This window comes from Phoenix dactylifera, chromosome 3 (genome assembly GCF_009389715.1).
Source record: "Phoenix dactylifera cultivar Barhee BC4 chromosome 3, palm_55x_up_171113_PBpolish2nd_filt_p, whole genome shotgun sequence".
NCBI classification, from domain to species: Eukaryota; Viridiplantae; Streptophyta; class Magnoliopsida; order Arecales; family Arecaceae; genus Phoenix; species Phoenix dactylifera.
In genome coordinates, this window is record NC_052394.1 from 19,888,002 (window position 1) to 19,903,220 (window position 15,219).

A 15,219-nucleotide genomic window follows, 5' to 3' on the forward strand; every position below is an offset into this window, starting at 1 on the left:
GAAGCATATCGATAAACTTGTACGGTGTGAAAAAAAGGCCTATTCTCAATAATGAGCAAGATGAGGCAGCTCTAGCTTCATGTCTTCTTCTTTTTTTTTTTCTTTTTCAAACCCCAGACATTCTAGCTTCCCATGCTCACTAGCCTCCTTGAGGGGCAGGGATCAAATAATTTTGGGCTTATGCCATCATAATCATAGCCACTCAGTCTTGTCCCTATTAATTAAGGTGGGGTTTATGAATTCCCATCGCCCAAGGACTCTTAACTAGAGCCATGTCCTTCAGATTAAGAGAATGTGATGCCCCACTGTTAGGCTCCCAACCTCAAGAATGGGGCAGAGTTTCGGTGGCCTGTTGGGCCATTATGGATCACTCGTGGTCCCATTCACGCAATGCAATTCACACATCGTACTTCATGTAAGATTGAGAATCGATGGATCCTGTAAATTGAACCCTATCAGATTAATCTTGAATTGACCCTATTTGATCTGACAAATTATAGTCTCAAAAGCTTGAGACCCATCGCAGACCGACCAAGTGATGGCTGTGTTCCGAGTATTAAGTCGGAGAGCTGAAATCAACGAAGTCAGATGTAGGTCGAGCTGAACTTTGGCGTCCTAAATCTGGCAAATCTCCGAGCGACAATGCTCGCATATGCAGGCATTTATGCCCTAACTAGCAATGCTATTGCTCCTGAACGTCCTACGTCTCAAGTCACTCCGTCACGTACTGCAATCCGCCGGAGCAACGACCCAAACTTTGCGAGTCCACATGAATACCGACCTTTGAATGGCAATCGATGATGGTTTTGTATCCAATGGATGTGTGACCATCACGAACAAACTCTTGCAGCTATGTTGCAGCAAGGAATAAGCTTTCTACGAGAAGGACGCATCCTTGATCTTTGTTACAGAGATCACCATGTAAAAAACTGTCAACAAGACATTCAAACCTCAAAAATTAGTGTGCTTCTGTTTATTTATTTCCAGAATACAAAATGTAGTTTCTGTACTTTTCCTAACCTTCCCTGCCATACTCTGATGAAGAAATCGAATGCTGCTATATTTTCAGTCCGAGCTATTTCTGCTATTGTCCAGAAATCTGGTTCCATAATTATAACATATATTACATTCTTGTAGATCAGTTAGGACAATGCCCGATCAAATGGAACTGAGCCTAGAAAGGAATAAAGCTGATCTGTTGTTTTTATACAGCTACAGAACAAGTTAGCAATCCTAATGGCAGTAAACTGCTCGATTCTCATTCACAATAGCTACAATCAATAGGTAAGTGCTACATTGGCCAATTTTACATTGGGAAGGCAACCAATTCTTCCCAAAATCCCCAGTTACCTCTCATATGGTGATATCACTGTACCAGCTCCCCCCGGGTTAGCACTCTGCTGGTATCTTACTGCAAAGTAAATCCCTATGTAGGCATCTGTTCCCCTACTATTCCAGTATGCGCTTTGAGAGTCTCCTGGGGCACTTTGAAGATATTGATATCTCTGAAGTAGGCTCTATTCCAGTTCACTCTCTGAGACGACCTCGTCAGGCAGTTCGAAGGAATCAATCTCTGCAAAGTAAGCTCCGTGTTTCTCAATAAAATCTTTTGGCGGTATTGATATGCTGATGGCTTCAGGCATTGTAGAACGCCGCTTCTGTGAATATATCAAGCAAGGAGAAAGATTTAATACCATGATATATTCCAAATACCAGTAATATATCCACTGCAAAGCATGGCCCAAGCAGAGAGAACCGACGGAAGATGGACAGCATAAAAAGTTGAGACAGAGTATACAGCAGCACAACGAAATTTTACAATTTATGGGAAAAACCAAAAAAATAATTTCTTGGTTGCAACAAAGATATGACGAACATTCTGCAGATATTACAAGGAAAATTACACCAGTCACTAGCATTAGAGCTTCACTTCATAGAAAGGAAGCAAAATATAATCCCAAGAAGCTCAGCTGCCTCATCCCTGAGTCTCAAACTCCCACATCGTACTAGTAATATCGAAAACTAAAACTATTTTATGAAAAAAAAAATCAAGCAATACTTTTATGTTAGGGTTCTTGCATACAACACACTTGGTCATCACATATTACAGAAGCACCCTTATTCATGTTCACAACACAACCTTGGAAAATGCATAATATATCAAATAAAAGAGCCATTCTGGAAAATACATAATATATCAACTAACTTATGTAACATGATTGTCATTTAGGCAAATTACATATAAACCTTGCATGTTCATATAATTCCACATAGGAGTTAAATTTACATGAGTACAGTAAAAACAAGTCAATTTACATGAGCGAGGGAAGGGGTAAAACTGTTTTATTACATTCATACTTATTTAAACCATAGTGAACAAGTAAATTTCTAGTAATTCAGAAATGGTTCTACTAGAAAGGGTATTTTATTCGAATTATTATAGATTTTCCTGGGTCATTATGTAAATAAAATTAAAGGTGGGCATATTTCACAAATATGAGATAATTCGGGGTGCTACATGCAAGAAACCCGTTTTCCAGCCTATTCTCCAATTTTCCTGATTAATTACTAGTTCAATATTTAAAAATTTCATGGTCAGCTAAGTGGACGTAGAAGTTCTTAAAACAAACAAAAAAAGAGAATCCATGTTTTTGCTAAAATATGCTCAAAGAAATGGATGATGAATCTGAAGAATTGCTAAAATAATACTTGTTGACATACATGTAGAAGTGGAGAACTCAACAGGGTCTAACTGATAACCAATGAAAAACTGCAGCTAGACCCCAAATGACTTGCTACTTATGCAAATCAGGCAGTGCACTTTATGATCGAAACAATGGCCCTTGCAAGAAATAGGACTAACTGAAAGATTCTCAAGGGTGATCTAATGTTGGAAATAAGTTCTCCATCCGGTAATTGGTGGAACAGGCATCTTTAATAACATGAAATACAGAACTCCAAGTAACCCAGAGAGCAGTATTTGGTTGCCCAGCAAAGCAGGTTAAATCAAATGAAACCAGTAAAGACATTTCCTATCTGGTCCTGCATATGCCCAAATTTCCATGCACAAGTAGAAGCCACTAGTTTCTCCTAGACCATATATTGAAATACCACATATGTCACCCAAATTGCTCAGTTATAGAGGAAAAGCAGCTTTACTTAAGCTGCAGAACACAAGAACCTAATGCTTTTCTTCCTTATAGATTTGATTTCATTTGATTGCATAAGACAACTCAACTTAGTGAGCAAAAATTTTTTAAAAAAAGATTCAAACCACAAACAAATGTGTGATACCTCACCATCCCAACTAAGATACATAAAATATGTGCCAAGATGATAATCTTCCTCCTTCAATATATGGCAATTGATATACTAAAACTGGTGAGCAAACATGAGAATATGAGATATTTATGAATTCATACGCAAATCATCAATAAGTGACCGAACAGTTCACATACAGAATTATAGGTGCACAGTGGGCTGCCAACCAACAGTTCACTTGACTTGCAAATTTAGTAGTCTGGGTGAAGATGCCACCAGTTCTGGTTAATCTGAGGCTTGAAATTCTTGGCTCTATATCAATCCGGGCCAACTTTTTCCAGGCCAGAAAGGCTTAAACATATGATATAGTTGGGAATTCACAAAACCAACATAAACAAGCCCTTAATAGGAATGCTTTGCCTATACTTTGGCAAATAAAGATTTATAAAGCCAACACCAGATAGCAGAGACAACACTTGATGGTTATGGTTATGGCATAAGATAAAAGTTGACTTACTAATTGCCTGAGCGTCAAAGGATCAAAGTGGTTAGGCCCTGTTCCATCAAATCTTCGGCCAGTCAATGCTCAGCACAGTGTTAGTTTTAATAGTTGGGTCCTAGCTTGAACTGAATTCATGTGGATGCAGCCCAAGACTAATCTTAGGCAAGGTATTCAGAATACTGGCTGGGCCAGGAACTAACTTTCCCCAGCAGTCCAGATTGCCTGATGTGCAAACCCATTTAGGGTAAGCTAACCATGGACATAAGCAGAATATCTAGCATATACATCACCAATCTATCTTATGGATTACTTTCATGTTAAATACAAATTATATTTCAAACATAATAAACATGATTAAATTTTCCTGCAATTTAATATTTAACAGAACATTAAGCCATTATATTTTTCCCCATTCAACATGATAAGAAAGTTATGGGTTTGTCCTCTAGAAAATGCATAAATTATCAATGCATCAAATGAAAGCTACTAATATTTCTCCAAAAAAAAGATGTTAACAATGGAAGTTTCAAATGGTGCTAAGTATTGTTATGATTTACAATATTTCTCCTCTTCAAATGTAACTAACTGGGTAGATTGGTAGCACAGAAATATATGCACATCATTTTACTGAAAAGATCGTAAGTAATGAACTTTGCTAACTTTGAGCAATTTACAGATAATAACCACAGCTACCGAGATTGGATGCCCATCCACTAAACACCATGGACTGTGCCAGTGCCAAACAAGCATGTGGCATGGCTGAATGCCCAATCCAGAGGCAAGGGAACTAATACTCATGCACACCAAGCACTAGGATGTCATGGTACAGCACATGCTATGTCAACAGTGCCACGCCAGAACTGCATCAGTGCATGCCAATTTAGAACCTTGATTGTCATCTTTCTATGAACATCAATGTGAAACCATCAATGGTAGATAAAATGAAGTGTTTATCAGACCTCAATATATATGAAATAACTTTGTTGATTTAGTTTCAAACTTAACTCTAAGTGCTCATCTATACTTTTTTTTTTTTTGCCAGCAGGGGGCGGGGGGGTGCTGGGGTCTTATGAGTTCGTCAGATATGCTGATGGATAGAATTTATTTAAATTGCAAAAAAAAATGTTATACAAAAATCATTAACATGTATGCTCCCCTGTTAATCTCAATCTTTAAAATCTAATCTTCCCTCTCTAATCTCTATTTCAAAAATTGAATATTTAGTTCATTATTATTCTTTATTTCATAAATTTTAACAAATGATTAGCACAAATACTTCCTACAGAAATATGACATAAGAAATAAATTTATCTTAAGAAACATATTTAAATATACTTCCATGGCAAGGGACATGTCAGTGTGCTGGTTTCAAGAAAAATACTTTAAAATAAAGAACCAGTGCTGTGGTGCATAAAGGACACCCTTAGATCTGAGTTTAGTTTAGATATATACTGCAGATTATGAATAGCACCATCAATTATCATTAAATATCAACAACAAAATAAAGAAAATGAACAATACAAAAATGATAGCTGGAGACAGAATCCTAGCTCCACAGTAAGAACAAACTTGCATTGTACAGTGTGGCCAATCAAATTACTTATCAACACCCTTAACCTATCTATGAGATTTATGCCAAAGTTTTATATAGATATTTTTTTCTAAAAAAAGAAAGGGATTTGAAGTTCATCTTTTGAGCCAACATTATACTTTCTTGACAGAAGGGCCCAGGGCAGGTACGGAGTCATATTGTCTTGCTATCTAATTTCAGTCATGGTTTGAAGTTTTGATGGAAATCATTAGAAATAAACATTACAGACTCTTGTATTATGCAGTTTCATAATTTTATATATATCTCCGTGTTCCAAGAAATCCTAGAGAGCTTTAATTGAGAATCTAAGAAATATCGATTGTATGGAATGAAGCAAAAACAGGATTTACTTAGCTAAACAAATCCATGTGCTTATGACAAGTAAATGTACATTTGTTTTAACCCATTTCACTATAGAAGGGATGGAGTGATACTACTGGGAGTGAATGGTTCAAATCCAACTGGTTTTGAGCTAAAAAACACATGATTCATCCAGATTAGGAGTAACTTCTTAGCCACATAGGGCTTAGGTTCGTTTCAAGCAACTTCAAGCAGTTTACAAATAACAAAAACTTGCCATAGTCATATATGTTGAATTAGCCACTGCATAGTAATTTTGTTTCATGTAATGAATTTAATTTTTCTTTTTCTTTTTTATGCGAATCAATTTAATTGAGTTTTTATTTTGAATAATAGAACATTAGTTGATTCTATTTCACCTGCTCTTTTTGCTTGCTTATGTTTTTGCCTGACTTAGTAGGTTTTATCAGCTACTGGCTTTTTGGGTTTCTTGATTAGGATTTCAATATATCTATTATTTCAGAAAAGTTTGACTAAATATTGTCTTCAAAGTTTTGGTTATTGCACAGAGTTTATTTATAAGACACATAATCATGTATATGAAATTATACAAAGATAAAACCACCTGATTATGCATGCATTCAGTGAATCCTAAAATACTTACACATATACATTTTACAATTTTTCAACTTGTAATTTGATTTTTCTTACACATTAATATGAATATATGAAAAATTCTGCATAAATTTCAATGATAATGAAAGATTTCTCCAGATCTTGTAAACTTTCTTTATAGTTTCTATTTTTGATGCATTTCTTAATAATATACCATTCGACTGGACATGCTTTCTTCTCGGTAATGATGTGTGGCTTGTTGATTATGTTAACCGCCCAGCTGTCAATTATACACCAATTTGCAACATGTCAAGAAAGGATTACCATATCAGTTTCAGAGAAACACATTAATAATTAAAAAATTGATTTTTTTTCCTTATGGTGGAGTCTCTTTACGTGCAATTGCATGCACATCAGTTTCTTAAAGAGTTTTCAATGAAAAATCATGCACAAGAAGCCTCTCATGCAAACAACAGATTGAGAATTCTTAGACATTAACAGAATTTTGTACAGGAATGTGAAGTTCGTTTGTTGACCATAAGAAAACCAAACAAGCAAAGACAACCAACAAAGATTTTTCTACATGTGCCTTCTTATTGACTTATCAAATCTAGGAGACTTTTCCATCCCTTGAAAGAAAACATGTTCAGGATTCGTGCTTGGGGTTCATATAAAAGTAGTAGTCCCCTTGGGTAAACATAAACAGATTTTGAAGCAGCTGCTGTAGGTTCAAAGATTCATAGATGTGTTCAAAACATTGGTAAATTGATGTATAACAAGATATTTCTACAAAAACTAGCACTATGCATGTGGAAAACAATAATGATTAAGGGCATGGAAGTAAGGAAAAACCTTTTTGACTTCTTGATATGGAACTGAAAATGCTTTTGGGTGATCGTCTTTGTCATCCTCCATCACCAGTTTTCCCCTAGTAGAAATATGTGAACCATATTATAACATCAATATGACTGCATGTAATTTTGAAAAAAAATGAAGAAAAAGACATTCTTGATTTAAACATCCATGCAAATACCCATCAAAGGTAAGTAAATAGACCTGAAACATATAAAATGCGGTTAATCCTATTGTGAAACAAGAGCAATCCAACCGTCGGATTTCCTTTTCCTCTTCCCATTCTCACTTCTGTAGGTTTCCCCGCGTGATAGGAAGATCTGCAAGAACTCTTACCCATATCTTACAAAGCATAGTTGTCTTTTTTGATGATAAAGAGAGGCTAAAAGGAGCCACACAGCTTTTATTAATAGAGATAAAAGAATTTACATCTTGGAAGAGAGAACAAGATCCGTTACAGAGATAAAGGGATGAATAATAAGAACCCCATGAAAATCAAACAATAGGAAAAGAGTAAGAAATATTTTTAATTTTGTTCCAAATTCTCCCGAAAGCTAGTAGCTTTTTTTGATTGCATAGAATAGACATTTCTCATTAATCAAGCATAGTTGTCATGTGTTGTAACTTGTAACACCTCACATTTCTCATCCAATAGACAAACACAACAAACAGCCATCGAGTAAAACAGTTTAGGCAATGTTCCAGTTAACTGAGTTTAGATGCTAATATATCTTCTATATGTATACTTTTACCTTCAGCATGTGATGACACAATCTACTTTAAACCAACACGCAGATAGCTCATGGATTACCCTGCTTGTACCATTTTCAATTTCGCATCGTAACATAATATGAGATTAGCTATAAGACCAAATAATACATGCATGCGCATATGAGATGCCTAAAGTACAACAAGGTGGATGGCCATATGCTCTCTTGCTTCATGCAGGCATTGACTCACATGCATGCATGTGCACAGATGGACATATACATTACCTGGCATGAACCATGGGCAAGAGAATAAACTATCAAATAAAAAATCATCATGGATACTTGATACTTCACAATAACTTGCAAAATAATAATCATATGACATACTTCATACTTCTAGTTCTTGCCTCTGGTGGACAACTCAATGTTGTGGATGGTGTAGCTTTCTCCTTACGCCTTCCTGCTGCTTTTTCTTTACACTTTCTTCTTCCTACCTCTTTTTCCTTGCACCTTCTGCCTTCTGCAGTTTGTCGCGTGTAAACTATAGAATGGTCTGATTTGTCACGTTGGGCAGCATCATCAACTGCAAAATATAAATTCAGAAATCTACCAAGAAAGCAGTTATGTATCTGGAAAAAAAAAGCAAAAAAATGTTCAAAAAAGTCAACTATTTGCAGCTCATTATAAACGATTCCATGCCTTAACAAACTGCAGTGAACTCTCACTGCTCCAGTATCATATCTAATATCACAACATGCATGTAGATAACATTTAATCAAGCAGTTCGTAAGCACAAAAGGAAAAAAACTGCTGCAGTCATGTTTTTCCCAAAAAAAATCTGCCAAGCATCCTGAGAGTGGAATTAACTCAAAACCTGAAAACTCTACGGAACATAAGGAACAGAACAGGGCATATTACCATACAAGATGCAATACCAGAATTTCATATATTCTAGAGGTATACAATTATAAATTCTGATGTACATTCACAGTCCACTCATATCTCACAATCATCAATGGAATTTCTCTGAAGACATGATAACTGGCAAAACTGAACTTTACCAACAGTACTATAAGTTCCCAAAGAACACAAATTATACAACTTTATTATCCACTTCTACAAGAATGGCTATTTTAATTTCCCAGGAACAACAGATGCACCATCAGCCGTTACTAACCATAGACAAACCACCAAAAAAGTAAAATTACAGCCTTTGTGGAGCTGCTCCTCCAATCTTAGTTTCTAAGCCTCTAAAGAACCTCCAAAATGTGATAAATGTGCTGGCGCACAAAAGATTTTCTTTATACCAATGAAATCTAGCGCCAACATCTATTTCCTGGGCATCTAAAGCGGCGTTGACTGTCACAGGAGCTCCAAGCCCTAGACTTCGCATCACAAAATGCTTTCACATCACGAGTTCGGAAACCAAAGTATCTACAAGCCCCGGCTTTCTAATATCAAGGAACCCTAACATCAAAAGTTTCAAGAACTCGAGGGGAAAGGAAAAGAAACAAGGAAACAGGGAACTTACCAAAATCCAGGAATGTCCCTCTAGATTTCGGAGAGGGCATGGAAACAATCTGACCTCCATGGTCTCGGTGGCTGGTGGAATTGAAGCCAGAGTTGGATCTGGCGGAGGTCTCGTCGGGGCTCGAGGACTGGGGCGGTTTGGGCTTTGGCTTGGGATTGGGAATGGGTTTTAGGAGAGAACTAGAGATGGAGGAGGAGAGGGAAGGGGCGGCGTTGGTGAGGTCGGCGAGGGGTTTTCTCTTGAGGCTCCCCCTCCTCTCGGTTCCAGGCTTCCCATTATAATCCTGGTTCCAGGCTTCCCATTAAGAAATAGAGACGCGTTCGACAGAGGGAGCGCGAGAGCGAGCGAGCGGAAGTTGGTTCGGACTCCACGTGGAGAGAAGACACTGGATGGGCAGGGAAAGCGAAAGGAGGGCAGTGATTTTAGGATCTAGTACCAAGCAGCCGATCAGATGGTGTTGAGAGCAAGATGGCAAAAGGCAGCTTTCTAGGATAAGGAGGCTTGGGTAACGTAGTGACCTTTGAGATTCGTGCAAGGTTCCATGATCGAATTTGTTTGATAAATGGCTAAATAGGCTGCTCAACAATTTAACTTTCCTACTCTGTTTGATTTCTGTAGTTCAGATTTTTATTATTATCATCATAATCATCTGTGGATTGGGGTGGCTGTTTCTCAGGAATAATTGTCCCATGGTTTTTTCGTTTTTTATTTGACTATGTTTCACTTGTTTGCCTTACTTTAAGATGAATGGACACCATTTTTCTTTTACTTGCATCATTTCATTTTATCTTAATAAAATTATACTGATTTAGTCGCAATTTGCTCCAAAAAAAAATTAACGGAGGGTGGAAAGGATATAACAAATTATGCGTATATAGTACTCAAATAGATATGGATGAGTATGTTAATGATAGACCGAAAGGACAAGTATGATTACAATTTGATGTGTTAACACAACATGTATGATACAATTTTCGCATTTTTTTTCAATTAGTAGCATGAAAATGGGATACTTTGAGATGTTAGGGACAAATAAATCAAGATATTGCAATTTGATGTGTTAACACAGCATGATGCAACTTTTGTGTCTATTCTTCCTTTTTCAATTATTAACATGAAAGTGAGATACCTTAAGAAGTTATGGACAAATAAATATTTAAGTTGCTAGATACTAGACCAATAGTACCGGGCTTAACAAAAAAAAAGCTACGAGCCCTCTTCCCGAAACCCGGGCCACTCCAAAATAAATAGCCGCATCCAAATAAAGCGAAGGAAAACGACATGCGTCTCTGAGACCCATGCCTTCTGCCCATAAGTTTGGCAAGCCAGTGGGTTCGTTGCCGCAAAACAATGGGACCTCCACATGCAAAGGCTGTCTCGCACCCTTTCTGGTCATCAGAGCTCGGAACCAGCGGCACAGCCTCAGACAAACCATTTGAATCAACTAGAAAAATCTCACCAACTTTCCGGCGACTCCCTCGGTTTTTACCCGCACCCCGGGAAAGGCAAAAGCCGGAAACGATGAAACAAAAGGCAGCCGGTGGTTTCTGTCTCTGTTCCCAGGTTTGCAACTGAAACCAGGGGGCACACCCAGCCTTATAAGGAAAGCGTCGACGCCCACTCTCCCACTCAGAACTCCCTCATCTCACGGCCTACAGGGATTGCAATCTGTTTTCCAAGCCTTTGTTTTGTGAGACTCCAAGAGGTGGAAGATGAGCTCCTTGCAGACTTGGGTTGCTGAGCACAAGCTCACTAGCGTGGGTAAGTACCCCTAAAACCGCTTCTTTTTGAACCACTTCCTCTATTTGGTACAAACTGATGATAATATATACAGTTGGCAGTATTTTTTTCTATTCTAATTTTAGTTGTCCATTTTTAAAAACTTGTAATAAGCTCATCACGTTTTTTGTTGATGAACACCGAACTTATGACCATGCTCTCAACTATGTAAGGTGTATGATCTGCTTCAAAGCTGTGTGTTTTAAGGTGAATGCTCTTAAATTTTTTTTTTCAGGAGCGTTCTGGGCTTCTGCCATTGGAGCCTCCCTGGCTTACACACGGAAGAGGGCTCCACTTATCAAGCCCAGCCTTCGGCTTATACACGCCAGGTAACAAGCATTTGGCCAGCTACTGTGTGTTAATTAGTTTGATGGCTCCAAGTTTGGGATTTCAATATAAGCAGAGTCTGGTCTGGTGGATTATTATAGGATGCATGCCCAGGCTTTGACGCTGGCGGTGCTCTCCGGCGCGGCGCTGCTGCACTACTACGACGACAACCTTGCCGCCGATGATGACGAAAAAGTTTCTCCCACCGCCCTGGTTTAGATGATTTTTATGGTGTTGTACGGTGTATCTGTCGCTCTGTTGAAGGTGGCGATAAGAGTGGGCAGTGAGTTGTTTCTGGTAGCGTAGGGGGGTAAAACTTGATCTTCTGCTCACATCTGGTCCACTTGTACTTAATGTGAACGTTGCTATGTAATTTTGAGCTTATGAGATTCTCTTTACAGTGCGACCTTCTTTCTTTGAGCTTAAGAGACTTAGACTAGTGTGACTAAATAAATTTCAAATGGAATCGATCCTATGATGCTTCTGTGATCAGTGTTTGAAAAAAAATGGTAATATCGTTTTCTACTTGTAGATTGGGTATAAAATGGATAATTTGTGCTAATTCCTCGGCCATCAAAGGGTAGATAGAGAATAGTTATTGATATCCCTGAAAGAATTGTAGCTGCTTATATGAATTGGGAAATGGCAGTTTGCTCGCTTCTCTTAGAAAAAATTTTGGTGGAGGGATTCTTACTCGCTTGTAAAACTAGATGGAGAAATTATGTCCTACAAGGTTGTCATTCATGGCCGCTTATTTTTATAGCGGTGCACGGAAATGAATATTTGATGAATGGGGCATATAGAAACAAGCGGTCATAGTTGGCAGTGATGCGGGGAATGAATTCTCTAAGTATCATGCCATGTTTGTTCAAATTATTGTATTAGAAAACGGAAAATCAGTTCACCCTCAGACAAATAACTTCACCAGTCATAAAAAAATATTTCATAATATAATATTTAATCAATATAAATATAGAATGTTATATGGATATATAATAAATGTATATAAAAGATATATATTTAACATAAATATAATTTTGTTTCTATTTATAATTTATAAGAAAAAAATATATAGCATAATTTCAGATCAATATAAAGTAATTATAAAAAATAAGTATAAAAATATAAAATAATTCATGTAAATTTAAGTGAATTTTCTATAAGGATAATTTTACAAATTTGATTGAGTTAGTTTATTGATTCTTGTCGAGTTTATAATTGATCCAATGTGAGATGATTCAATGAGTGATTCAACTATGAATCAGATTCGAATCTGATGATTTTTGAGTTGGATCATGGAGTTTATAAACAGTCGCGGCTATCAGGCATTATATATCATTTACTAATTATCTTGGTAATTACAATAAATTTTGCCTTGGACAAACAGTGGGTCAGTGACTGGTGCCGTTCTCAATCAATCTAACTCAACTTGATAAAATTAGCTTATTCGAGTTAGGCTAAGTTGGAGGTTGGTGATTTGTTGGTCATATTGGGTCTGAAACTTAAATTGTTGGTTTAGGATTGCTCATAACCCACATCGTAACTAACTCGGACCAGACCTGAAAAAAAGTCTGTAAGCTCACCAGGGCAACTCCACTAGATTAAATTCCATAAGAGGTTATGGATTCCTATTTTTTGTATGCAGAAGCTGTTCTATCATGAACACCAAGCTCTAAGATGCGTCTAATGATGAAATCTCTTACATTATGGATTCTTATCTCTATACCTATTAAAAGAAAAGGAGAGAAAAAAACTCAATCCCTCTTCACAGTACATGAAAATTAGAAGAAAAATTGTAGAAAATTTATCTTAAATATCCAGAACATTTTTTAAAAAACAATTATCTAGATATGTTAAAATTATCTAAGAATGCTAAACATATCTATATATGTTAAAATTTTCTAAATATGTTAAAAATATGTGTAGAAATATTTAAAATTATTTTAGAAAAATGTAGCAATAGAAACACATACATTTATAGTCCTCACGTAGAAATTATTTTAGGAAATACACGAATTATTTTAGTGACTTGGAATTTTAGAAAATATTTGAAGCTATCCATTTAGAGATATCACCAAGTAATATTTGAAGCCGTTAGAAATATCAAATAATGCTTCTGAAAAAATTCCCACCGGCGGGAATGCCGAAATATTGAATATCATTTCCATTATCGTCCTTCGCTTGTAATTGACAGAAATCATGAATCAAATGTAATATCTATTTATAATTTATCATCTTATCTAAAAGAGAAAATAATCTTTGTTTTTCAAATTTTTGATCCGTATCGGTTCCTACTTAATTTATTTCATTCTCATTTTACTTTTTTTTTTCGTGGACAAACTTTCCGGACAGGCACTAGACTCTTCTTAATTTTTAAAAAATTATTTTAGAAAAAACATAAATATTTGAAGCCTTAGAAATGTCACCAGGCATTAGACTCTTCTTAATTTCTTTAGAATAAAACTTAAGAGGAAAAAAATATTTGAAGCTGTTTGGTTGGAAATTTCTTAGAGGAAATAATAATTTCCAGAAGCTTGCTTCTTAATTATTTTAGATAATATTTTTGTTCCATATAGAAATTTCTTAATTATTTTAGAAAATGCAGAAAAATCTTTTTTTTTTATTTATTTTTTGCCGAGTTCTATTTAAATTTGACATGCGAAATTTTTTAAAAAAATTACGTTCCAGTCAGCATTGCTGCTGCAATTGAAGTGATTGGAAGAATTACGTGTCATAGAATGGCCGATAATGATTAAATATATTCCACTTATAATTTATTTTTCATTATATTCATCAAGAAAATATTTATTCTTCTATTATATGGTCTCATTCTTGTATTTTCTATGGACAGACTCGGTCATCTAAAGATGGAATCCTCTCACCAAATCATACGATCACCAATATCATACAGTGGAGGTGGTTGCAGAGTCGCTCTTTGGATATCTCATTATCTTGAGGTAGTTAGGGTCTGCCTTGTTGTCAAGTTCCTTCAGTGGGCTCCACATACATTGTGATCAAAACCTGGCAACCATAGGCTGGTTTCTTTTTTTCAATTGATAAGTTGAATATATTTTACAATCCTTGTATACCAACTATAGTTTGGTTGGACAATGAACAGGGGTAGGTAGTCCCCTGTACACAACCAAAACCAATGTTCTTCTAACAGTCATTACCCTCTCCATGTTGTTCATAATTTACACATCCTGGTTGTGTGAGAGGAAAGATGGTATCATTATTCTTCATGGCTTTGGGTTGGAAAGTCCCTCTCACCTTTTTGGTTTAATTATTCTGCCCATCAGCCCTTACCATTTGTATCATTAATCAACTATTGGGGATCTTGTTCGCTTAACATAGAAAAAGTCCAAAGTGCCCTTCAGATTCTTCATTCAAATGGATCGGGCCTTCCCGATATCGTTGGATCCGACAAGAATGCTACCAAAGAGGCTCTTAATGTATACAAGCAAACTAAAAACTAAGATAAGCAGCAAGCAATTTCAAATATTGGTCATGGATAGAGCTGATCGTGGGTCCGGCATGTGCATATACGTGCTACAGTTTAAATGTGCCCTAGCTTGAAGCTTGATTAAAAATAAATATAGTTAAGACCCGAGACCTAACCTATGATCAACTTTAGTCATCGAGGAGATTAGAACTTATCAATTAGATGAGTATTGATACCGCTTGGATCAATTTGTAATCCAATGGAAGTGGGAGAAAAGACAAGATAAATTTCTTGTGCAAGGAGGAAGAT

The 15,219-nt window shown here is 36.4% G+C and overlaps 2 protein-coding genes across 2 annotated transcripts; one reads left to right on the top strand and one right to left on the bottom strand.

Moving 5' to 3' along the window:
* Positions 1 to 1,078: 1,078 nt before the first annotated feature.
* Positions 1,079 to 9,662, bottom strand: LOC103721947. The gene is made up of 4 exons (XM_008812338.3): positions 9,363 to 9,662; positions 8,219 to 8,414; positions 7,122 to 7,197; positions 1,079 to 1,658 (listed from the first exon to the last, which is right to left on the bottom strand). Exons 1-4 carry the CDS (start codon positions 9,400 to 9,402, stop codon positions 1,518 to 1,520), a joined length of 453 nt encoding a protein of 150 aa, XP_008810560.2. The 5' UTR covers positions 9,403 to 9,662; the 3' UTR covers positions 1,079 to 1,517.
* A 1,223-nt stretch (positions 9,663 to 10,885) lies between these two features.
* On the top strand, positions 10,886 to 11,960 carry LOC103714403. The gene is made up of 3 exons (XM_008801642.4): positions 10,886 to 11,123; positions 11,377 to 11,470; positions 11,570 to 11,960. Exons 1-3 carry the CDS (start codon positions 11,075 to 11,077, stop codon positions 11,685 to 11,687), a joined length of 261 nt encoding a protein of 86 aa, XP_008799864.2. The 5' UTR covers positions 10,886 to 11,074; the 3' UTR covers positions 11,688 to 11,960.
* Positions 11,961 to 15,219: the final 3,259 nt, after the last annotated feature.